This window comes from Cetorhinus maximus, chromosome 1 (assembly GCF_964194155.1).
Source record: "Cetorhinus maximus chromosome 1, sCetMax3.hap1.1, whole genome shotgun sequence".
In the NCBI taxonomy this organism is placed as follows: Eukaryota; Metazoa; Chordata; class Chondrichthyes; order Lamniformes; family Cetorhinidae; genus Cetorhinus; species Cetorhinus maximus.
Window position 1 is genome coordinate 185,485,730 of NC_135879.1, and position 26,302 is coordinate 185,512,031.

Consider the following 26,302-nt stretch of genomic DNA (forward strand, 5'->3'; position numbering starts at 1 on the left):
AACTTGCACCCACAACCTTCTCACTCAGAACAGTTCAATCACAAAAGCAGCAGATAACATAATTGGCAACAACACAGCTGTGATACAAGCAGTTAAAAAGAGATATACTTACACTTTTGGAACAAAAATTATCATCCACAAGCCTTCCCGCCCCAGATTTAATTGGGGTAGAGGCGGGAAGATGGCAGGGTTCCCATCTAGCACCCTCCCACCCAATTAAATGCCCCCGCCTCTAAATTCACCTCGTTGAGGGTATTAAATTCCATTGAACATCTCTAAAGTAAAGCAGGTTATCTGGTCAATATCACGTTGCTATTTGTGGGAGCTTGTGTGTAAATTGGTTTTCCACATTACAACAGTGACTACACTTCAGAAGCACTTCATTGTCTGAAAAGTGCTTTGGGGCACCCTGGGGTTGTGAAGGATACTATATAAATTAAGTTTTTCTTCCTCCCTCATCTGTACTTACAGTCTTTTATGAAGCAGTCAAAGTAGTCGACTGACAATTCAATAGCTTTGTGTTAGCACCAGTCTTATCACTGCAACAATGTTGGAAATCAAACATGTGACAGCAGCCACTTAACTGAGTCCAACTCTTCATAGCAATCAACTATCCATCAAATGGCAGGTATAACTTGGCATGTTACTCTATACTTGCTGTGCATATAGACATTCTTCCTCTGAAACAAAGGTACAACCAAAGTGTCCTGTGTATGTGGTCTATTTTGTTCAACCATATCTATAGGGGGTGAATTTTCACAATGGCCCTCCAATTTGCCTGCCATAGCTTTGTCTATGCCGTTTATGTCATTTTTCTGGCATTTCCTGCCAAAGTTAGATGGATCAGTCAGACAATTCTGTAGAAATTAACCCCCACGTACCGTGTTCCCCCCCCCCTCCCCCATTGAATCTACTCACCAAGAAAGATCTACCAATCTACAGTTTCAATGCTGGACACAACAGTGCAAGGTCAGAATGCACATTGCTTCCTGAGTTCCCGGGGAAATTTTAACATAGGAGAGCAGGTGGGATTGGATGTGGGTGGGGATTAAATGGCCAGAGAAGGGGATCATGTTGGGAAGCTGGCTCCGACCCACTGACTTCCATCTTTTACTCAAGGGACGGGCGGGCAGCCAACCTGTTCTCTGGATAGTGGTTGGCACTTTAAATATAATGAGGCTGGAAGCCTCCCCTGCAGGTTTAACTGTGGCTGGTATGGTTTCCCAGACCTCGTCCAATCCAGCAGCTGAAGCAAGATGAGGACCTCCCTGTAGAGCACTCCTCATTGGCCAGGAGGAGCAGAGGTACTTCCCCTCAGCTTTGCAAGAGCAACCATCGTCTTCCTCACCGCTGATCAGACTCCCCGCCCTAGCGAGATTAGACACCTCCCCTCCCCCCCAAGCTCCTGTAGCCTCTTATTCAACGTTCCTTGCCTGACTGGAAGCCAAGTCTGTTGATCAGGCTGACATTTGAGAGGGAAGCTGTTAGTGACATCACATGCATACAGTGGAATTAAAACTTCACAGCATGTGGGGAAACCACGCAGACTTCATAGGTCTGCACATGCTTCTGGACCCCCAGCTCCCTGTGGGTCAAATCATTAACCTAACAAAGTAACTCCTTTTGTGCTGTTGTTATTCCTTTTCTGGGGACAGTCAAGTCAAACTCAATGAAGAGAAGTTCAGGTGAGATCAAAATGGTGTGATCAGCTGATCTCTTTTGCTTTGCAGGGAATGGTATTCCTACATAACAGCATAATTGGGTCACATGGCAATCTTAAATCATCCAACTGTGTTGTTGACAGTCGTTTTGTGTTGAAAATCACAGATTATGGCTTGACAAGTTTTCGTTCAACGTGTGATAATGAAGATTCATACGCACTCTATGCAAGTAAGTTTAGGTCTGTGTCAGGTGATCAATGTAGATGTCATGTTGGGACCACCAGTCGAAAAAGTTAGGTTTACATTCTTCTGAAATTTAGATGGGCAATGTCCGAAAATAACTGAACTGGCGAAACTAAGAGTATTCTGTAAACCAGTAGGGAACTCGGTTCAAGCTTCCCTCACTTTTATACATACAAACACATACATAAATACACACTGTTTATACACATGCATTACACATGGCCACACAGAGCCACAAACACAAACACCATCTCACATATATGCACTAAACAATTGCACCTGCATGTGCACACAAACAAGCTCACACAGAGAGAGATAGAGAGAGGAAATCATCGGGTGAGTCACCTAAAGTTTGTCACCCATGGATCCTAAAGGGAAAAGAATTGACAGTGGGTGGGAATACTTGTGTATCTACCCAGCCATTAAAAGATGGTGCATGATTTGGTGAGATTTAGTTGGAAGTCACAGGGAAAATGAGGATATATGATTTGTCAATCAAGGAAGGTAAAGGAATTTTAAAACTTTACTGGTTAGGAAAGTTTTTAATTAAAAATAGAAGATGTTTTCTCATATATTAAGGTCATTTTTAGAGTGAAATCAGTTTATTGAATAGACTTGAGGACAATAAGATAGAACATGTTAAAAACATGTTAAATTAAAAAACAGCCACAGGGCTGTGGGGCTGAGCTATTTTAGACTTCTGCAATTTATGGAGAGTGCAATCACTGTAATGGAAACAACCAAAAAACAGAAGTTGTTTAGATTACAAAAAATGTCAGGTACAATTTGGTTTTGGTAGGTCTTAACATTTTCCGACATGCCATTCTATATTATTCCTCACAGCGTGTGCCATATCCCTGGCCGAAAGATTAAACAAGTTAAATGAGGATATATTTTCCTGTGGTCACTAATGTAAACTAAAAAGTCAGTGCATATTTAAAACAGGTTTCTCTGAACTTAGTTCACCTTTCTGACTCACGTCACCAGCTGGAGAAAAATATGCCCTGAAGTATCTGGCACTCGACACAGCTAGAGGTTAGTTGGCTTGGAGCAGCCTGATGCTATCTAATTCCTATAGGATTTGGACCTCAGTATCACCGATACAAAGCTACAGCACACTTGGAGTGCAGAGGTTCAAGAAGGCAGCTCACCACCACCTTCTCAAGGGCAAGTAGGGACGGGCAATAAATGCTGGCCCAGCCAGCGACACCCACATCCCGCAAATGAATTTTTTTAAAAATCAAGTAGATGGAAAACCACATGTCATCTGCTCAATTCTAAGCTCCACACCAGAAGCACAAATAAATAAAACTCTTCATATTTTGTCGACTCATGAATTCTCAAATACACACGATTACAACATTGTGATACTAGATGATTTCTTCTTGATGCTGGTGACACCATGGGTTAACCACAGCCTTATGTGCTCCATACTAGCTGTTAAACTGTGCATTATACTTGAGCTATGAAGTCCTTCAACCACTGTCCCATCCCTCTGTCCTCTACCAGCCACTACCTCCTCCGCCACCCCCGCCACTCCATCAACTCCCAAAACATGTAGGATGCAGAACACGCTTCAAATCCAGGGGATATAGAAAGTTTCTTGATCATGATCTTGCCTTCCATAAACTGCTCTTGAGTTTATTACGCACAAGACTGTGAGGCAAGGATTGTCTGTGAAATCACAGCCTGAGGTACATGTATAACAGTTATCATAGAGGGAGAGGTGCTTCTTTCGTATGTCAAAGATAGCCACTTGGCCTCACTGAACAAATTAAATTTATCATTAGCATGACTTTCCATGCTCTCAGATACCAACACCCCTGTTATTTTACAAATACAATTTGCCCATTTTACAGCAGGCACCGACATGAGGCATAAATGTGCTGTGGACGTTCAAACATGAAAGAGTTGATTGCTTTTATCAAGTTTGTAGGCTATACATTTTTACTTATAACTACAGGTAGAATGAAACATTGTTAAGTATATGCTTCATCTTTGGAACAGAAAAACTTTGGACGGCTCCAGAATTATTAAGATGGGGACGAGCACCTCCTCAAGGTACCCAGAAAGGAGATGTATACAGTTTTGGCATTATTCTTCAAGAGATTGCCTTAAGAAATGGTCCATTTTACATAGAAGGAATGGATCTCAGCCCAAAAGGTATTTATCATCTATTTTTAAATCCAGCAAAGCAATTAAAACCAGTCTGGTAGCTCTCCTGAGAACCTTGTGGGTAAATATGTTGCAAGGCATGGCACTCAAGCACAAAGGAAACAAGTACCAACTTCACACACTAACCCATACTAAATTAGTTGTACTTGGACAACAAAGCTACTGGGATGGTATCTTTGGCTTCAGCACACTTGGTTAGGAAGAGAAATGGCAGCCAATGTTGCAGTTGATGACAGTTATGTTGAAGAGCTTCAACACCTCTTTGTCCTTTTGCCTATGACATATTTTGGTTGTCTCCACCTATCACTAGCCCTCTATCCAGCTCTACCTGTCCCACCCCCCCTTAAACCAGCTTATATTTCACCTCTTTTCTAATTTTCCTTAGTTCTGTTGAAGAGTCATACGGACTCGAAATGTTAACTGTGTTCCTCTCCGCAGATGCTGTCAGAGCTGCAGAGTTTTTCCAGAGTGTGTACAATAATTGTGCTTGACGTATTGTGCAAATGTCGAATAGTGGGGTACTTGATAAAGTGGTTGATGATAGTGATGAAGTCAGTGCCATAGACATGAAAGAGGTCATTTGCAATTTTGGCCAAGGATGGGTAGGAACGTCATGAGGAATCTAGTTCTTTGAGCTGATTTGACATATGCCCTTGACATGCCTCACACTTCTTGACAACAACTTCAATGCCATTGTTTATACCTGGCCAATTGATTGTCTCTATTGAGAGTCTTCTCATCTCATCTATGCCCATGTGTAAGAGATGAAGTTGTTGAGGAATATCAGGTTGCAAAGATGACCTACCTGCCTTTAAAAATGACTCCCCAGCAGATGCCTAGCCCATCCTGGTAAGGCCAAAAATGGTTTCACATGTTCATGGACATGTTGAATTGAATCAGGCCATCTGTCAATGATGGTTTTCCACAGTTTCTGTAGTGTGGAATCGTTTGCTGTTTCTTCTTGTGCTACTAGCATTTGTGTTGCGCAAAATGTACCAGATCAACTTGGAGAACATCTTCAAGTTTGATGTCAATGAAATAAGCTTGTAGATCTGAGGATATATCTTCTGTTTCACTTGGTTAGGAAATCTGCTAAGTGTATCCAATGTGACCATCAAGTTACCTGGCTTGTACTTAATCTCACAGTCATAACTTTGAATCTTTGTCAAGAGGCATTGAAACCTTGGTGGTGCACTGGTCAATGGCTTTCACCAAATCATCTCCAGTGGCTTGTAGTCGGTCTCTTTCACAAATCTTTTGTCAAATAGATAGGTATGAAAATGCGTGATTCCAAACACTAAAGCTAATATTTCCCACTCGATGTTGGAGTAGTTGGATTGTGTTACAGACACAGATTTTGAAGCATACACAGTCAGTTTGCCTTTTTGTAATATTCATGCTCCTGGACCTTTCTGTGAGGCATCCATCTCCAGGGTAGTTGTCTCGCTAAGATCATAAAATTGCAATGTTAATGCTTCTGATAATGGCTGTTTCAGAGTATTTGTGCTCTTTGTGCCACAGGAAAGGTACATCCTTTCTCAACAATTCCCTTAGCGATGAAGGTTTTTGAGAAAATTGTGAATGTATGGAGACAGGAAATTAGAGAGACCTAGACATCTTGGAAGATCGCGCTTATCATGAGGAGTTGGTATGGCTTTAATATCCTCTATTCTTCTTGGATCAGGACATATGCCAGAACCAGAATAAATAAAACAGAAGACATTGATCTGCATCACATTGAGGTCACATTTTGAACACCAATACTTGTTATGTGCTGCTTGCAGATTGTGCTCATGCTCTTGATTTGTTCTTCCTACAACAGCAATGTCATCAGTGATATGGATGCATCTTGGCACAGTGTATGTAATGCAGTCCACATGAGCTTGAAAGAGATTGTGGCTAACAGATAGCCCAAAAGGAAATTGTTGAAAACAGAGTTATCTGAATTGGGTACAAAATGTAGTAAGCTCTTGGGGCTTCCCGTGAAATGTACTGACCAGTAGTCATGCTTGTGATCACGCTTTTGGGAAAATTTCGTACCTGAAAATCTTGGCTTTATCTTCTCATATGGGTATTTTGTTTCAACGCTGCATTTAAATGTTGTAGGTTGAGGCATACTCTTAGTGACCTGCCTTTGTTTGTGACACATGTAATTGAGCTGCACCAATTTATGTGCTCTTGTACTCTTATAATGATTCTGTCTTTCTCCATTTTGTCTAGTTCGGCTTTCAATTTGTATTGTAAGTGGATGCTGCGCTTGCGTGGTGGATCAATTGACAGACTTGCATTCTCCTCACAACATTTAAGAAGTATTTAGATGAGCACTTGAAACATACAGGGCTATGGGCCAAATGCTGGAAAATAGGATTAGAATAGATAGGTGCTTGATGGCCGGCACGGACACGATGGGCCGAAGGGCCTGTTTCTGTGCTGTATAACTCTATCTAATATTGCAGCTCCTTTGAAACTGCCAAAATTGTCAAAACATTCTGGATATTTTGATGTTATGTTGTGATCTGAGATGATAGGAGTTGTTTCTGAGGTTTATCTGCTGTATGAGGTCTGACTAATTCCATTGATTGCCACTAGTGCAAGGTCATGGCATGCCAATAGACCTGCAAGCACCTAGTCTCCATGATCTGTGGCACCCACGAAGATTGATGGTATTTGCATTCCGGGACTATGGATCCTGCGCATGGAATATTGTACGCTATAAGTTTCACAATAGTACGTTTTACCTTGGCCTTCCATGTCTGTGGATACATGTCTTTTGGAATCCACAGAGGTAGTATGTTGGCACTTGCACCTTTGTCAATCTTGGTCAATAACGAATAGTTGCCAACTTTCTAAGGGCAGATAGTTCGAATCTTGGCAAACACTTTGGATGGTGTGATTGCATCTATGTTTTCCACAAGATTTAAAGTGTGAAATGTGTTCACCACTCTTTGTCTCATCGTGCATTTTCTGGTTTGCCAATCACCTCATGTGCATGTTTCTTATAGGATACCAAATGATCATTCTTATTGCATTGTGTATGGTCTGGTTGGGTCAGTACACAGCCCTTTGTAGCTGCTTCAGCCTTCGCTCTAATGCACTGCTACTGCCAATGCCTCTTTCTGCCACATGCCTGGCAGAATTGATAGAAAGCTGAACATTTCCTTGGTGCATGCAGAAGGCTTCCACATGTCTTGCTAGGTTTGGGAGTTTTAGTAAGTGCATCATCAATTGGGATTATACTTAGGCCCTGTAAGCATTGTCGACCTGCGAGGATCGCTTTATACTTACGTCCATCCTTGAGTAGCTCTTCAATGCTATACATTTTGGGCAAGTCCAGCAGATCTTTCTGAACGCTTCAATGGGATTCTGTCTGCTAGCTCTGTGTTTGAAAAATCACAATGCGTAGCCTTTACTGTGCATTTGCTGACAAAGTGGTCTATGAATTCTGTGGGGTGCCATTGAAATGACATGAACTCTAGTCAATGAAAACAGAAGTTTAACCTGATTTTGAACTACCACAAGCCCACACAGGGAAACCTGCCAGCTTGACCACATGGCCTGACCCTCTCCCACCTCTGGTTAAATGCCTGTGGTGGCAGAAATGAGGTCCTTAAGTGGGCATTAATTGCCCAGTTAAGGGCCTCAGGCAAGCCACTGGAATAATTGCAGTGGGTAAGGGGTGGGTGGGTAGGTGGCAAGCAGGCAGGCTGTCTGCAGAAGTTAACATGCCCCTAACCTTCAAACTCACAGGTGGGGGAACATTAACACTAACCGATGTTGCCAGGTTAATTTGTGATTAAGTTGGCAGCAAATGAGAAATACATGCCTTCAGATCCACAATTGGTTAAAGGTGGCGTGCAGCAGGATATTGTACCTAGCCAGCCACCCAACCTCCAAACAGAAGTCCGTGCAATTCTGGTCCTGCCATCAGGACCCTTGCCACTTCAAGACAATTCCACCCAAGGTTTTTCCTAGAGGATAAGGAGCTGATTTGAACTTTTGACAGTGGAAGCAGGACGTAGCGAATCATCTGCCTGTTATACACCCAGTCTGTTTTCTTTTCCAATGTAGGTATCCATCCTGCATCACCAAATGTATTCACCCTTAATCACCCCATGGATCAGACCTGTACCGTTTAGTAAAACCACTCTGTACTGGCTATTGCATGCATCTTGTATTACCCAATGAAAAAACCTTGTCTTGTCCTTTGGATCTGTGCAGTTACCTGAATAAGATGTAGCTTTGGTAGTGAATCATTGGGCTGGATCTTAGAGGGTGCAGGGCACTGTGATCACATGTTCCCCCACCTACCTAATAAAATGCCCAGCAGATGGATGGTTGCCTTGCTACCAGTTAACAGCTGATTGGCCGTTAATAGATTGGAGGCAGGATTTCCGCCCCTCAGGAAGTTCCAGTTATACAGCTGCTATCCAATCAGATGCTGGCAACTCTCCAGTACTGACAGCATCACTGGTGAACACTGCTGGTACTGGAGTCCGGGGTTGAGGAGGTGTTCGGTGCTGGGTCTGGTCTTGGGAAATACTTAGTGGTCTTGCTTGCAGACCCTGGTAAGGGTGGTGGGGGCCATGGTTTGAGAGGCCATTGGGGAGGAGGACATGGGGGTTGGTGGTGGTGGTGACATCTTGAAGTGGGGGAGGGGCACCCTCCAGTGGGCCCAGGGGGAAACCTGCTGAGCATTAATTGCCCACCCAGGTATACCAATTGGTCCAGTGATGAGCAGGCAGCCCAACGCCACCCCTGCCCCTGGTAAAATTGCAGTGGGACCAAGAGCAGTAAGGTAAGTGATGGGCAGGCCACCCTCTTCCTTTTACTTGCCCTCCCTTGCCACTTTCAAATCAGCCAGCTGGCGGGGGGGGAGGGGAGCGGAAAACCCAGTCAATTTAAAAATCCAGTTAGGACACGAATTATGATGCTAAATCATATCTCTAGTATCGCTTTATTTTCCAAACAGTACATACGTAAAGACAATGTGGTTATTAGAATGACCATCACGCATAGCACAGTAACTTGGGGAAGGAATTATATCATTCTAGCAGTAATCAGATTCAACTTAATAAACCAGTTTTATAATGTAGTGTCTGGGGTTATACCTTGTTTAGTATATGTGGTTTATATTCAAACAACTGATTGCTCTTTTATTAAGCTTACACTGCCACTTAAAAGGCTTACCATTACCTCATCCCAGAAATGGTTGCAGAGTTGAGTCTAATTTGAACCATCTCCTGCACTGATCTGACCTTGTGTCACCTTGGACCACAGGGCTGTGGCTTCCAGCTGACTCCTTTCCTGAGACTGCCACAATTGTTTTGATTTATCTGGGCCTCAACTCTGAGGGACTCTAGAAGAACAGGACAATAATACCTGGAAATTCAGGGATACAGCACCTTTGTCCCCTTCCCACTCCAAATGTCCCCGTTAGAATTTTCTTCAGGACTTTAACCAGGACAGTGCAAGTGCCTATCTGTTTCAGGTTGGAACCTATTTATAATATGCTGGTTTGAGAATCCCAATGCAATTTTGAGGCACCAATGTGTATAGTGAGTGCCACATGTGCTCTCCCCATTGGTACTAGGTGTTTGACCAGTGGTATTTGAATGGACTATTCTAGGTTGCTCAAAAGAAGTGAGTAAAGGTTTTTTCAGAAATAATTGTGGAGCCAGGAGGAGCAGCATGCTCCTCCAGGCTGTACATAGCGACCAGAAACTGTGAGCATTGGTCCAGTTGCTAAGGATAAGTGACACATAGAGAACATAATTAACATATGCTTTACAAACATAGCAGTTACAAATCTGAAGTGAAAAAGGGAAAATCAAAAGTAGAGAAACCCCATTCTAAAATGTTAGCATTGAATAAAACTGTTTTCTTTAATGTATCAGTTGAATGAACAGGAGACAAGTCAACTTGCACTGAATAAATCCATTTAATATCTAGCATTAATAAAGTACTAGAATTACTTTAGCGTGACTAACTATTTTAAATTTTATCTGTATCTTGTCAAGCTATGAATCTTCCAAATGTCATTGGTTTTCAAGACTGCTGAGGCTGGAACCTTTCATCAAAAAAACTGTTAGCTTTTCTGCAGTTTAATATTATCCTGTATTTTATTACATTACAAAAATGTTTTTAACATTTTTCACCACAAATCTTAACCTTTTCAGAAATTGTTCAGAAGGTCCGGAATGGACAAAAGCCTTATTTTAGGCCAACAACAGACATCACCTGTCACAGTGAAGAACTTGGCAATTTCATGGAGAAGTGCTGGGCTGAGGACATTGTTGAAAGACCTGATTTTAGCCAAATTAAGACTCTGATTACAAGATTCAATAGGTAAGTCAAAGGACTTTAGAGTTCATTTGAAAAAAACATTTTCTTAAGTGCTCATATATCTGTCAAAATAAACAAACAACCATTCAAAAACAACTTCAAACAAACATAATCCTATTAAGTAGTCATGAAACTGTCAATCAAACAAGGCTCACTGCCCTCTTGACAGCTGTATAAACAACCCCTGCTGAGTTAAAGCCATTAGTAGTGTTTGGAACTCAGCATAGCTGTATAAAATAAAGCCTTCCAAAGCTCAATACAATAAAGCCTTTGAATTTGATGCTTTTTTCAAAGGCTCAACATATGGACATTCAAATCAAAGTCAGGCATCTGTTCAGTTTTTTCAAAGACCCAAAAGATGTCTTGACTTTAAATCAATGTAAAGCTCAAAGCACAGGGTCCAGGCGGCACAATAATATTGATTCTCAATACTGTTGGATGCATAAAAACCCTTTAACCACTGGAGAAAGCATTAAAAATTCAACTGATTGGTCAATTTATTGGTTACTTACCTTTTAAGGAAAGAGTCTTATGATCAATCACTGCATTTAAAACATACTTGACTTATCATACAGCATCTAATTATGAATAGCTCATAAACTTACCTGTCAAAAGATTCCTGGCTCCATAATAGCCTTCTCTCAAGGTTCACAAACGGCCTGACCTGATGTGTTTCACACAAACTTCAGGATCCCACGCCTCATAGAAGATTTCAAACTTAGGGAAATTCCAATTTAAGGCTGGTGTTTAAAAGGTTGAACCTAAAGTCACTTTGAGGGCCACAACTCACCACATTCCTGCAGCAGTCAAAATGGGACTAGTGGGAATTGGCTCAGAAATATAAATACAAAATCCCATTCCCCCACCCTCTGTTTTCAGCCACCTGATGCAGATTTGTTCAGCATTGGGATGGGAAAACCCAGCCCAATGTGTACCACATTGTTCAAATAATGCTTTTAATTCCATTGACAGCCAGGTTAATTTTTATGGCTCAGCAATGACAGCATTTATTTTAGAACAGCTCCATATTAGTGCGTAGGTCTGTCACTACTTATTGCCAAAGATCACAAATGGACAATATTGAGCTGGGACAGGTGTTAGAGAGAGTGACTGGAGCCTATTTTACTACACCCCAGAAAATAGTCAGTGGCCTGAAAATTCCTGAGGCCCACCATACTCCATCAAAAGCTCTGCTCGAGAGGGGCCTGGAATGGTGCCAAGGTAACATAGAACAACAGGACAGTAACCATCAATGTTTTATTATTCAGGTGACTAAATAAGACAAAACAGCAGCACTATAACCTTCACTGCTGTATTATTAAAGCTTAAAACAAAACAGTAGCATTATAACCTTCGCTACTGTATCAGTGTCAAAATTAGACAAAACAGCATAAAACTAATGTAAAAGCTATAGTTAGTTTACTTCTCATCAGAAAACAAAACATTAAAACATCCAGTAAGCCGAAATACTTTAGGTTGCTAAATTTCTATATGAAATAAATTTTTAAATATAAAATTTTAAAATATGTAATTGCTAAGCCAGTCTTTCTACATATCACCTGCTCACTGCCTCTCCCACAGGCCAACTCTCTCCCTCTCGCTGACTCTATCTGTCTGTGCTTCCCTGCCTGACCCTTCATGTCCCTGCTTCCCCCACCAACCCTTCCGCTTGCCATTTCTTTACCTGACTATCTCTGCTTCCCTTCCCGACCCTCTCACTATCACTTCCTCTCACAAGCCCTCTCTGTGAACAAGGGTTCAGGAGAGGGTTGGCGAAAGGGAGGAAGCAAGCGAGCAAGAGGAGCTGTGAGCGGGAGGGTCAGGCAGGGTAGGGAAGAATGGGAGAGTGGGGCAGGGAAGTTGTGAGAGGGAGGGACGGGCAGAGAAACCGTGAGAGGGAGGGATGGGGTAGAGAAGTGGAGATGGTTAGGAGTAGCAATTCATAAATAATTTCAGATTCTTGTTTTGCCCCACGCAGTTTCTTTGTAATTATTTGGGCTTAAAATTTTTGAAGTAATAGACTTTCATTATCCCTGATGTTGAGGATTATTACCTTGGGCCAAAATGATTACAATCTTCAGTACAATTTGAGGTTATGCTCCTATGAACAAAAACCACTGTAATTATTTTTCTTGGCCATTATTTAAGAAACAGAGCTACTTTTCAACTCTACTCCAAATTGTGCTTGTCAAATCTGCAAATACCACATGCCTATGAGGACTCCACAAGTTTTAGATGAACAGAGGCTTCTTCCTGGCCCCACCCTCTCATCACAACGCTCCCCTGCCAACTGTTCCTCAAATCGGGATTTTCTGGCCCCATCAGTGGCGAGAAGTGCCGGCAGCAGGAATGGAAAATTTGAAGAGGCAGCCATTGACTTTCGGTGGTGCCCGAAAATCCCGAACATAGGTGGGACCGGGAAATTCCGCCTGATGTGTTTTGGAAAATTGTTGTAAGGTTTTATTTTAAAAAAAACAATTTGAGCCATTTTATGTGAGGATGACAGTTTTTTGAATCAAAGATTCAGCCCAAGGCACTTTTGTACAAAGGGCTTAAATAGGTAGAAAATAAAAGTGCAGGTGTAACTAATATGGAGCTAACGATTGAACTAATAGCAGATTTTCTTGAACAATGCATGGGTACACCAGTGCTGGTACTTATGCTTGTATTTATCAAGCCAAGGTTACATTTTTTTTTAATTCATTCACGGAATGTGGGCTTCGCTTGCTGGGCCAGCATTTATTGCCCATCCCTAGTTGCCCTTGAGAAGGTGGTGGTGAGCTGCCTTCTCGAACCGCTGCAATCCCTGTAGTGTGAGTACACCCACAGTGCTGTTAGGGAGGGAGTTCCAGGATCTTTACCTAGCGACAGTGAAGGAACGACGATATATTTCCAAGTCAGGATGGTGAGTGACTTAGAGGGGAAGTTCCAGGTAGTGGTGTTCCCATCTATCTGCTGCCCTTGTCCTACTCACATTTATTCTTTACTTTATCACTAGTCTAAAAAAATAATATTTTCCTTCTACATTTCATCTCAAGCTCTTCAAATTCAAGAATATCACCCTAGCTGCTTTAAAAAATAATGCAATAAATCACATAACATTATCAACAAGCACTCAATTTAAAAAGTTAGCTGCAAAATTGATACAGAGCATGAATCAAGTGTTAATGTCAGTATGGCTCCTAATCTATTTTCCATACATCTTTGTTATTCACATCAATGCACACAAATTGCAACATTAAATTTAGAAGTCAAATCAGGAAGAGTGAATTTCTAGAATTCTTTCACTTAAATCATGTGGGTCCTGGGTCAATTTAAGACTAAAATCAACAGATTTTGTTAGGTAATAGTTATGAAGAAATGAGGAACAAATTTCGATAGAGGGGATGATCAGTTCAAACACGGTCTAAGTGACCGGCAGCACAGGCCTGAGGGCTGAGGGCTCGTATTCTTATGTTTATAAACAGAAAAGGTTTGCCAAATAATTTTTGTGAATTTTTGTGTTTCCCTTTCTTGAGAAATAAAAAAAAAACTGAAAGCAAGAGCGTAGCAATAAGATTTTTGGTTATCGATTATGGTTTAAGCTTTAATTTAATTGGCAACTCTAAACTGCCTCCAGAGGGCCATTAATTACACTTATCTGAATATTCCTAGGAGGTCTACATTTAAAGAAAAACATTTAATTCACTATCCAGCATTCAAAGCTCCCAACCTCAGCTGTAACGGGAACAAAAACAGAAAATGCTGGAAAAACTCAGCAAGTCTAACAGCATCTGTGGAGAGAAAGACAGAGTTAACGTTTCGAATCCGTATGACTCTTCTTTAGCTCTGAAAAAGAGTCATACGGACTCGAAACGTTAACTCTGTCTTTCTCTCCACAGATGCTGTTAGACTTGCTGAGTTTTTCCAGCATTTTCTGTTTTTGTTTCAGATTTCCAGCATCCGCAGTATTTTGCTTTTATATCAGCTGTAATGGGTAATGTCAATCAGAGGTTGGAGTGGTTAACAAGGAATTCCACTGATGAGAAATTAAAAGACAAATACGCTGTTAGAATCAGCCTGCTGTAAATTCAATTCCAGGCATTTTAGTGGAGAAGTGCTTGAAGCTGGCTACTGAGACTCCGTAAAGGGACTCAGGTTAAATTTTGAAATGGAGGGTGGCAGGAGCAAAAATGTAGTTAAATGCAGGATTGAAAACAATTTAGTTTGATAGGACAGATATATATCTTCCAGCATGTGGAGACATGAAAGTAACTGAGAGCTGATGTTCATATCTAATCACCATGTCAAACTTACTTTTACATGAATACTGGCGTGACACTGATCTCTCGTCCATCTCTTACAGGGAGGGCAGCAGCAGTATATTGGACAACTTGCTGTCAAGAATGGAACAGTATGCCAATAACTTGGAGAAGCTTGTAGAGGAAAGAACGCAGGCCTACCTTGAGGAAAAGAGAAAAGCAGAAAATCTACTCTATCAAATTTTACCTCAGTAAGAACAAACTGCCATGAATAGAACATGTTTATCATTAACAAGACACAAAAAAATCCTAAAATACTGAAGGGATTTCTAAATGTGTCGAAGGTAACACTGTGCTATTATGAAAATTGAGGAGAAATTAGAAGGTATACATGGATATTCTAATGGAGATGACGGAAATCATAATCACAAAGTTATAAATCAGCATGTAAATATTGCTGCTTTTAAATTCTAACGAACATTTTACACAAGTTAGAAGGTTATGAAATGTTAAAGGTAGAATGTAACTGAAGGTTACACTTAATATCAGTGAGCCTGCACCCTGCACTTCCAACCTGGCCAGCTCCATTGCAAGGGTGATACCCAAAGCAATTTTGTGGAGTTGGGCCAGTTTCTCAAGGACAGCCCCTCAGAGGAGTTGTGAACCATACTCTGAATTTGGGAACCTTTCGAAAGATATGTTTAAAAGGTCTTGCCCATGCCCCCTCTATGTTCCCATGCCCCATCCATGCCTTCCATGCCCCTTACATGGCCCCCCGCATCCTCCATGCCCATTCACCCAGCATGCATTATAAAACCAATGAGCCATATAATAATGGCTAGTCTTGAAATGTACTTTAAAAAAAAAACACCCAGCACTCCACTTTCAGCTGTGAAAACAGTTCCTTGCTGAGCTAATCTATTTGATGAGTTTTGGAGCTCATTCAAGCATTCATAATGAGGCCATCTGTGAACAGATAACCAGATATTCCAGGTGGCCTTATTATCAATGTTTAGCTGAGCTCCAAGTCTCACTAATGGTTTAGTTCAGCAGGGGTATATTTTCACAGGCTGAGTGAGAGTGGGAGAGCAGCCGTAAAGGGTGAGGGCTAGATGGCCTGACAGCCTTTAATAGAACTAGGTCTAAGTCCCAGAGAACTGAGGTGGGTCTTCTAACCAGCCTGCCTGGATATTCGCAAGCCTCCATGGCCATCTCTGAACTGCGTCCGGAGGCAGCAGACCTGACTTCATGCCTACCTTCCTGGAATGAAAATATGGCAAGCAAGGACCCTTTTATAGGAGATGGGCCTGTTGAGTCAGAACATTTCCCAACTTGATTTTCCCACCTCAATGGCAAAAATCCAGCCCTAGGATGTTGATCTGCCCCATTAGAATTCCACCCACTCTGTGTCCCAACACACTATCAGCAGTGATGAAACAACTGACTTGAAACAGGTAAGCACTTCATTTCAGTATTCAATTGGAAGCATGTTTGTTCTGCATAGTTTCCCACGATTCTGGTATATAGGACATCAAGCCTAAATTCCACCTTTTTAAAATGGACATGTAGTATTGTTAGATGGTAAAGCTATGCTTGAGGTCACTGACACATCAAAGTGATATAAAGGTAAGTGCTTCTTGGGTATTTCTTAAAAGGTTTTCTCAATTTTTTTCTTGTCCAATACCATACAGCACTGGCTTGGTACCTCCAGTGACAGTCGTGGTAAGTTATGGGCGGCAACGGACAGAGTCTTAAGAGTATCTATGCAACTTTCACAAAGATGAGACATGATCTCACCTTTCATTTATTCTGACTTTTGCTGTTTCTTTCTTGGTTTTTGTTTGGTAGTTTGTTAGAAATACTAAAAGTGGGCTACCATAGGAGTTCTTTAGAATACTTGTGTCTTATTTAATAGAGTTGGCATTTTACATGCTGGACTGGATGGCTGTTGGCCAATGCCTTCAGCTCACTATCTTCCTTGGGTATTATGCTTCTATGGCCTACCATTTACTTACAGCATCCAACCAGTATTTGACTTTTTAAAAGGACCAGCTGACATCAAAAAGGTGAAAACATTAAGCTTCAACAGTTCTGAGGTAGCCAGTCAGGTTGCAGCTTCTGAAAGCACAACTAGTGTGAGACTCACCTCAAAGTGAACCATTCAGAGTGTATAGCTTGCTTACTAAGAAATGCTGAGAGATATTCATATTCAACACGTGATTGGAAGTTCTCGTAACTGTTGTGAGGTAAAAAAATAACCTAAGCTTTTGAGAAAGGTGCAGGCTTTGGAATAAAGTTGAAGGTAAGGCAGGGTAGCTTAATCTCTAATTCATAATTGTATCAACATGCTGTGAAAATACATAACTACTTGACTTTTTATGTTATTTAAAAACTTACTTAGGATATTAGAAATTTTAATTGCTGACAAGAATGGTGAGAAAGAAAATTCAGAAAGCTTTTTTGATTGATACATGGGGAAAGATAATACAACACTACCTAGTGGCCAGAGCCTGCAACTACATTGTTACCAAATGACACAGCAAATCTGAATGGGAAATGTCATCCTCGGAATTTGTAATGAAAAAGCTGACACAAAGGTGTGATCACAATCATGGCAACAATATTTAAGATAAGAGTAAATAATTGATATTTAGGGTAAAGGAGTATGTAATCATATTCAAAAGGATGGGATTCCAAAATTTCGTCCTCTAAAACACCAATAAAAGTTTCAAAAAAATATAAAATAGTAGGCCTGATAATAGTACATTGTTATGCAAGCTTTGATAACCCTCTTGCCTCTGAGTCAAGGTCAAGTGTCCAAGCTCCACTCTAGAGACGTGAGTATATAATCTAGGCTGATATCAATAAAGTACTGCGCGAGCATTGTACGGTCGAATCAAGCTTGAAACCAAAGCCTCCCTGCCCGCTCTAGTCATAAAATATCACACAGACCTATTTGAAGAAGAACAAGAGAGCTCCCCTGCTCTCCTGGCCAACATTTATCCCTGAACCAACACCTAAAAGCCTCACTGTATGCAAAATTGGATGCTGTATTTCCTACATTAAAACAGTGACTAAGCTTCAAAAGCTGTAAAACGCTTTGGGACAGCCTTATCTAAATGCAAGTTCTTATTTTCTTGAATTGCATAACCCCCTTACTGTAAAACAGTGTACCTTTCAACTCTTCATGAGAATTGCAATGTGAGATCTGCTAGTCCATATAAAATTATTATTCAGCATACGTGAGAATTAAGCTGAGCAAACATCTGCAAAACTGGAATCTGACAATGACAGGAAATGTATTGGCTTATGTGTTAATGAATCTAAGCTATTATCCAATTCAATGTAATTTACACTTGCAGAAAATCTATTGCTACTCCTGGCAGGCTGATTATTTTATTAAAGCAATAAAATCACAATTATGAGCCCAGCGAGGTCATAACATAATCCTGTCAATCTATGATTAATCAAAGCTACATATCTTTCCCTATTATATATGAATTTGGCTGTGTTCGCTTAATTTATTTAGGTTTGCACATTTTGCATGGAGTATTTAAAATTGTGACTGTATTTGTACATTTACTTCAGCCAAATGTGTGGAATTTTAAGGTGCACCGCTTCAAGAAAGAATGTTTTGCCAAATGTATTACACTTGAGAGGGCAGAGTAATCAGAACCATTAATTGATGCCTTGGTAATGAATTGCACCAGTGTCATGATATTGGCCTGGAATTTTCAGTTAGAATAAGGGTGAGATTATCAGCATTTATCTTTGTTAAGGAGTAAATTGGGCAGCAACCTCTGACACCCACAAGTGCAGTTAAGCTTGAAATCAGGAAGCTGCTGTCTGATTTTCCCTGCTCCTCCACAAGTTTCACTTTAACAGTATTTCAGCAAGAGGCTCACCATTCATTGACATGGAAGGTGTGGAATTACAGCATTTACTCACTAGATACCCACTTTACTACACCAGAAAAAGTTAACCTTTGCCCATTCAAGTGGAAGTGAATGTTGAATGGCGTAGTGAGTCTCAATTACTGTCAAACTATCTCTCCGGCACTGAAAAATTAATGTTACAAGCACTGAGTTTTATTTCTTCAGATCTTAGCTATTAGAGATTGTGAAATAGTTAAAAATTAAATTACATTGGGAAAAAAATTCAAATGCCACAAAAATGAGCATGGGGATTGTGATGTGGGATTAATCCCGCCTATTCTTTCCAATACAACTCGTGTGCAAATTTCATGCTGCTTGCTTGTTTAAATAATAGTAGCATGCAGCCCAGTACTGAATATGCTATCTAGAGGCTGTGCACAGACCCCAAGTTTGTGTGAGGCTAGTACCACTCAAGGCTACCTGCATCAGTTGAAGCCAGCCTGCATTCTTAAAGGGAGGTGCATTTTAGCACCTATTGCAGCCCGTATTGTAAGTGGCTGTGGAAGGATGACTGACCTGCAAGAAGAGTGAATATGGGGCAACAGGGCAGAGAGCATGACCCAAGGCACTCTGATGCAGCACTGGAGGCCTTGGTACATGATGTGGATAATGGGAAAGAGCTTCTCTATCCACAGCACACCAGGAGATCCTCCAGACAAACTATGTGAAGACAGTGGGAGCAGATAGACATTTTTATCAAAGCAAGCACAGGAGCCCTGAGGGCCTGGATATACACTGAAGGCACTGCATACTGCAAAGGCTATGAGTTCTGACAATATTCTGGCAATAGTACCGAAGACTTGTGCTCCAGAACTTGCCGCGCCCCTAGCAAGCTGTTCCAGTACAGCTACAACACTGGCATCGACCCAGATATGTGGAAAATTGCCCAGGTATGTCCTGTGCACAAAAAGCAGGACAAATCCAACCCGTCCACTTACCGCCCCATCAGTCTACTCTCCATCATCAGTAAAGTGATGGAAGGAGTCATCAACAATGCTATCAAGTGGCACTTGCTTAGAAATAACCTGCTCACTGATGCTCAGTTTGAGTTCTGCCAGGATCACTCAGCTCCTGACCTCATTACAACCTTGGTTCATACATGGACAAAAGAGCTGAACTCCAGAGATGAGGTGAGAGTGACTGCCTTTGACATCAAGGCAGCAATTGACCGAGTGTGGCAACAAGGAGCGCTAGCACAACTGGAGTCAATGGGATCAGGGGGAAAACTCTCTGTTTGTTGGAGTCATACCTACACAAAGGAAAATGGTTGTGGTTGTTGGAGGTCTATCATTTCAGTTCTGGGACATCACTGTAGGAGTTCCTCAAGGTACCAACCATCTTCAGCTGCTTCATCAATGGCCTTCCTTCCATTATAAGGTCAGAAGTGGGGATGTTTGCTGATTATTGCACAATGTTCAGCACCATTTGCAACTCCTCAGATACTGAAACAGTCCATGTCCAACCACAGCAAGACCTGGACAATATCCAGGCTTGGGCTGACAAGTGGCAAGGAATATTCATGCCACACAAGTGCCAGGCAATGACCATCTCCAATAAGAGAGAATTTAACCATGGCCCCCTTAACATTTAATGGCATTGCCATCGCTGAATGCCCCAACATCAAAATTCTGGGGGTTACCATTGACCAGAAGTTGAACTGGATTGGCCATATAAATACTGTGGCTACAAGGGCAGGTCAGAGGCTCAGATTCCTGCAGTGAGTAACTCACCTCCTGACTCCCCAAAGTCTGTCCACCATCTACAAGGCACAGGTCAGGTGTGTGATGAAATACTCTCCACTTGCTTGGATGAGAAGCTTGACACTGCCCAGGACAAAGTAGCCTCGAACCACTAACGCACAGTTGCAGCAGTGTGCAGCAGCAGCAAGATGCGCTGCAGGAACTCACCAAGGCTCCTTCGACAGCACCTTCCAAACCCACGACCACTAACATCTAGAAGGACATGGGCAGCAGACACATGGGAACACCACCACCTGGAAGTTCCCCTCCAAGTCACTCACCATCTTGACTTGGAAATATATCACCGTTCCTTCACTGTCGCTAGGTCAAAATCCTGGAACTGCCCCCCTAACAGCAGAGTGGGTGTACCTACACCAAATGGTCTGTAGTGGTTCAAGAAGGCAGCTCACCACCACCTTCTCGAGGGCAATTAGGGATGGCCAGTAAATGCTGGCCCAGCCAGCGAAGCCCACATCCCATGAATGAATTAAAAAAGGAGACCCAACAACTGCAAAATGGCCAGGAGCAAGAAGTGATAGAGGATGAAGAGATTGCTGGTGCAGGATTTTACATTCGTCGGGTGGGCATGCGCCTATCCTGATTGGATGTAAAATAGTGCATGATGATGTTGGGCGAGCGTCCCGATGTCTGCACACACTCGCGCGATATTTCAGCCGTCTGACATGCTCAAGAGTCGACAGCGCACCTACCGACAATTAAGAGGGCTATTAAGTCCATTAATCGATTCATTCAGCAGTATTTTCTGCTGTCTGTCCCACCTTACAGTTGGCGGGTGGGCGAATCGGCCAAGTAGCCTTTGGATTTTTTAGGAAACCTCATCCACGGGCAGGATAAGGCTTCCAACAGTAATTTTAAAAAAAACAAAAATTTTTAAACATCATTTTCATTATGTCCCTATTCATGTGACTGAATATGTCACATTCATGGGACATGTTTTCATAAAATCTTTATTTTTGAATGTAAAATTATTCAGTTCCCTGAGGCAACTCTGTGTCTTCAGGGAGCTTTCAGGGCACGCTCCCACGAGCGTGTGCTGGCTTCAGTGCTCGAACTCCTCCTGCCTCCACCCTGGCAGCGCTGAACTTCTCAGCATGCTTTTCACACTGTCTGGCCATTAATTGGCCAGCCAGCATGAAATCACGGTCAGGGCCTGATCGCGGGCGGAGGACCATTTCCCGGCCGCTCACAGGACTGCCCACTGCGTCCGCCCAACGAACGGAAAATCCTGATCATGATGAAGAAACACTGTCAGTCGCTCTGACATTCACACTCACCTCATCAGACACTGAGACTGTGCACACTTTAGAGGAGAGCATAGAGACAGAGTGTGCATGTGGTGAAACACCAGGCAGTGACCTGTAGCCAGGGCAGGGGGGGAATTCTGATGAAAGATCATTGGCCTGAAATGTTAACTCTGCTTCTCTCTCTACCGATGCTACCTGAAGTACTGAGTATTTCCAGAATTTTCTGTTTTTAAGCTCACTTGTTGCTATGGAAGTACAAGGTCTCATGGCTGTCCAGTAATCTGCTCCAACAGATCACTAGGATTGCCAAGGCAGAGCATGAACCTGATGTCCTCTCGCTGGATGACAGCATTTGTGAGTCGACCACTGCTCATCCGCTAGTGCAGTTGCTGCTGCTTGTTAGCCTGCCAGTCCAGACTGCTGCCATCCATGGAAAGTCAGTGCAGTCCTATGCCAGACCTTCTAGGGCCAGAGCTTAACCCTAACCTTAACCCTGACAGGGTCTTAACCCTGGCAGTCATGCTGCAACCACTGGGATATTACTGCATAGGAGCATGATGCCAGATAAAGGTAGTTTTGTGCTTCTGATGATTTTAATTTACCGTGTCAAAGCCACAGATGATCTCTGGACAGTTGTAAATGTCATGAACACAAATGTCGCTGATTTATGTTATTGATTTATGCCCTTGTCTCGGTTCATCTGCTGCTGGAACCCTTATTCATGCCTTTGTTTCCTCTAGTCTGAACTATTCTAATGCATCCATGGCTGGCCTCTCACATTCTACACTCTGTAAACTTGAGGCCATCCAAAACTCTGCTGTCCATGTCTCAACTCACAGCAAGTATTGTTCCCCTACCTCTGTCAACCCTATGCTCACTGACCTACATTAGCTGCCAGTCAAACAATCTTTTCATCTAAAAATACTCATCCTTGTTTTCAAATCCCTCCAAGGCCTCACCCCTCCATATCTTTGTGCTCTCTTCCAACTCCACAAGCTTCTAAGATATATGTGCTCCTCTAATTCTGGCCTCTCGTGCATCCCCAATTTTAATTGCTCCACCATTTGTGCTCATGCCTTCAGTTGCCTAGGCCCCAAGCTCTGGAATTGTCCTGGGGCAGGCAATGGCCCGTAAGTGGCCATTGATTGGTCACTTAAGGGCTTCAATTGTGGCAAGGCTGGGCCGGCCGCCCAAGCCTTGCCCAGCACCACCTCCCCCCCCCAACCGCAGAATTACAGACAGGTCAGGGGTGGGTGGGAGGGTGATAGGAAGGCCACTCAGGTAATTTTATGGGCCCACTTGCCTGCAAACCCGCCAGCAGGGGACCGAAAAATTCTGCCTCGTGAGTTTGAAGCTATGTTTGTCAAACATATTTTCATGAATATACCTACTTGGGTTTTCTAATTCAGCACTACTGGCACATGCTGAGAGTGCAAAAGCTGAAAATTATTGACCCCCCCAGCCTTTGACTCTAATATGGTATGCCTGCACTGCCTGGAGGGTATAATTATGGGATGACAACTTTACATAGACAGTTTCCATTATAAGCATTGACATACAAGTATATAATAGAAAATGTTGACAGGACTATGCATAAACATTACATTGCTCATGCTGAGTCAGAAGATTCACTGTTTTATAATTGCAGTGGTGTACAGGATAACAATTTCTTAGATTCATGGAATCATAGTATAACATAACCCAGAAACAGGCCATTCAGTTCTTAATTCCTATCAAATGGTGTCCTGGATTTTTTATTGCTGCTTCCATGATCAAATCCCAAACTATTTACATTATTCTGTAAAAACTGGACATGAATGATGTACTTATGTACCTAACTTTTAATCCTTACAGTTTTGAAAGTTGGATATGCACAGCAATATGGTGTGCAAGAAGGACCAATTAGAAATAGATCATAGTGTTTATCAACGTTCAAGTGGGGAAGCTGCATTTGGCGATAATTCTGTATTTTGTAAGCAATGGAGGAAGCCTGGGCTTTGGGCAGTATTGGGGAATGGTCATGTGGGTTGGCACAATTGATGTGTGGGTCCTGGAGTTTGTCATTTCTTTAGTGGGATTACTGGAATGATCATTGGAAAGGTTCAATAAAGGATGAGCAATATACTCCAGCAGATCCTCCTTTAATCTCTCCATGCCCTTCAGCTGCTAGTCAAAAAATGGAAACGTTTTAATTGCTATTCACAAAACCCAAGCAGAAGATAATTCAGGCTCTTCCAGTGGTGCAGATGATGCAGGTGATAAGGAGTGATAATTAAAGGCTGCTTATTTCAAATTTCACCAAACTTGTTTTTTTTTGAAAATTGAAATGTCTTTTGCAGTTCAACAGCAAACACATAATTTAGGTTCTGAATGTATTAGCTGAGTCATAAAAAGGTCAGGGAGTAAAATAAGTAGATGTTTCAAAAAGGTATTAATTAAGATGATAATGTAAAGACTTGTGATACTTGTGTCATAGACTGATGAAAGTCAACCTCTACCATGTGTCTAAAAAGCACTTTTATGTGAGACATTCATAATATGTTCATATTTAAACGCACTTTATTTTTTCTTGCAGCTCAGTGGCGGAACAGCTGAAGTGGGGTGAGACTGTACAAGCAGAGGCGTTTGATAGTGTCACAATTTATTTCAGTGATATTGTTGGATTCACTTCAATGTCTGCAGAGAGCACACCGCTGCAGGTAGTACATTCTTAATTGAGGTGTATTAATTTTGGAACCTTCTGAGTTGATACTGATATAACATTTCATTCCAATTTCTATGAACGATATTTCATTCTTGAATGATTATAATCATTAATGTGAATCACAGTCTGAATGGTACCAGAAAGGCCCTGCACTACCTGAAGTGGCCAGTATCAGACGCGTCACAGATACCATTTTTAAACTTACATGCAACAAATAATTTTTGTTATTGATGAAATTAGACATACTTGGTCAAACAAAAAAGGACTCTCCATTGTTTTCTGACTAAACACTACACAACTATTAAGTTGTTAATGTATGCAAATAAGTACTTGTATTCATTAGTTGGCCTTAGGAGAAGGAAGAAAATTAGATAATGTAGTCTTCCACAATTCAAATCATTTTGATGTAATCAAAATTTTAACAAACTTCCATATTCTATCAGGAGCACTTTGGTTAGTAAAAATATTCCGATTAGTCAGCAAATTACAAAAATTAGCATGCTCTTTTAATTCATGTTGGGGTAGATTTCCAACTTGCTGCCTGGGCAAACACTGATGGTCAGCTTGGAGACATAAAGGATAATGTCATTAGGCGGGATGTTAGCATACCTGCCTGCCCACCTCTGCCAGAATTAAGTTCTACACGGAAAGGCTCATGGTCGACCTACTCGCCCTGTCGCTTATTGTACCCTTTAAGTAGCCAATTAATGACCACTTAAGAGCCTCATCCACTGCCACTGGTATTAACCCAGCTGCAGGTGGGCCTGTTGCCATGCAGCATGCATGGCAGCTAAAACCACCCCTCCACTACCCCCACCCACCACCACATTACTGACCTGTGGCCTGGGTTGCTCCATGATCCTGGGACTCCAGAAGATGTTTTTCCTGTGGAAGCCACCACCTTTCCTATGGCATAACGAAGCACAAGAGCTGCCAGCCTCTGAATGTCTGGCAGCTCTCAGTAGACAAAACCTCCGCCTCTGAGGTTTTGATTCCGTAACGCTGACCGGAATTTTCCAGCCCCCCCGCACTGATGGGATCTCCCTGTCCCGCTGGTATGAACAGAGATTTCAATGGCTTGCTTGCCCTGCCATGGAAGATCCCACCATTAGGTGGGGCTGGAAAATTTCGGACGTTAACTCTGTTTCTCTCTGCACACAGATGCTGCCGAGTTTTTCCCAGCATTTTTCTGTTTTTATTTCACATTTCCAATATCCTGCTTTTTGATTAATGAAAAGTGTATATTTGATTGTTAGAAGTGTTCAGAAAAGGCAGACTTGACAGGAAAGAATATGGTGTAGCCAGGATAAGTTGGGAGGTATATGAAACTGATCATTTGGGTAGTGGACAACTATAAAACAAATCACTCAGGTTAAGTGTATAAAATATTTTTAAAAACTAACACAAGAGGCATGTTACAGACCATCAAGTTATCATAAGAAGAAGGACACTTTGTTTTATGAAGCAATAAAAATGTAATGTATGAACAACAAACCTATTTTAATGGGAGACTTTAATCAACAAATATAAAGCAGAGATACCCAAGCAGTTTAGAGGAAGCATGGGTAAATGTAATGCATGATTGCGTCCAGAACCAATGTGCCTTGGTAGCTGTGAGAGACAGCACAACTTGACCTGCTATTTATTAGTTATCCTGACAAAGCATAGAAAATGGAAGTTGTAGCATACCTGACAGACAGCAATAACAGAATGGCTGAGTTTAATATGGGCTGGGATTAAGCTATACCAAGAACTAAAAACAAGTATACAACGTTAAAATGACTGAATTCAATGGAGTGAGGGAACAACCAAAGCAAATGAGTTGGAGGAGTAAAGGTGAATTGCCGTAGATGGGCTAATGTTGGGAATGTAGGAAATATATGCAACTAAAATCAGAATGCTTCGACTAAACAAAAACTGAAGGCGAAATTGGTTCATGGAATGATTATCGGAACATGTAGAAACATGTTTTAAAAAATCCCCAAATGAGTACAGGG

General features: G+C 41.8%; 1 protein-coding gene across 2 annotated transcripts in view; it reads left to right on the plus strand.

The window, feature by feature from the left end:
• Nucleotides 1-26,302, plus strand: part of LOC144685810 (atrial natriuretic peptide receptor 2-like) — a 160,120-nt gene that overhangs the window by 116,459 nt on the left and 17,359 nt on the right. For both annotated transcript variants that reach the window (XM_078550730.1, XM_078550720.1), the window contains exons 13-17: nucleotides 1,731-1,890; nucleotides 3,912-4,067; nucleotides 10,256-10,424; nucleotides 14,767-14,913; nucleotides 24,177-24,300. In XM_078550730.1, coding sequence (XP_078406856.1) covers nucleotides 1,731-1,890; nucleotides 3,912-4,067; nucleotides 10,256-10,424; nucleotides 14,767-14,913; nucleotides 24,177-24,300 — 756 coding nt within the window. The remainder of the gene's footprint in view (nucleotides 1-1,730; nucleotides 1,891-3,911; nucleotides 4,068-10,255; nucleotides 10,425-14,766; nucleotides 14,914-24,176; nucleotides 24,301-26,302) is intronic.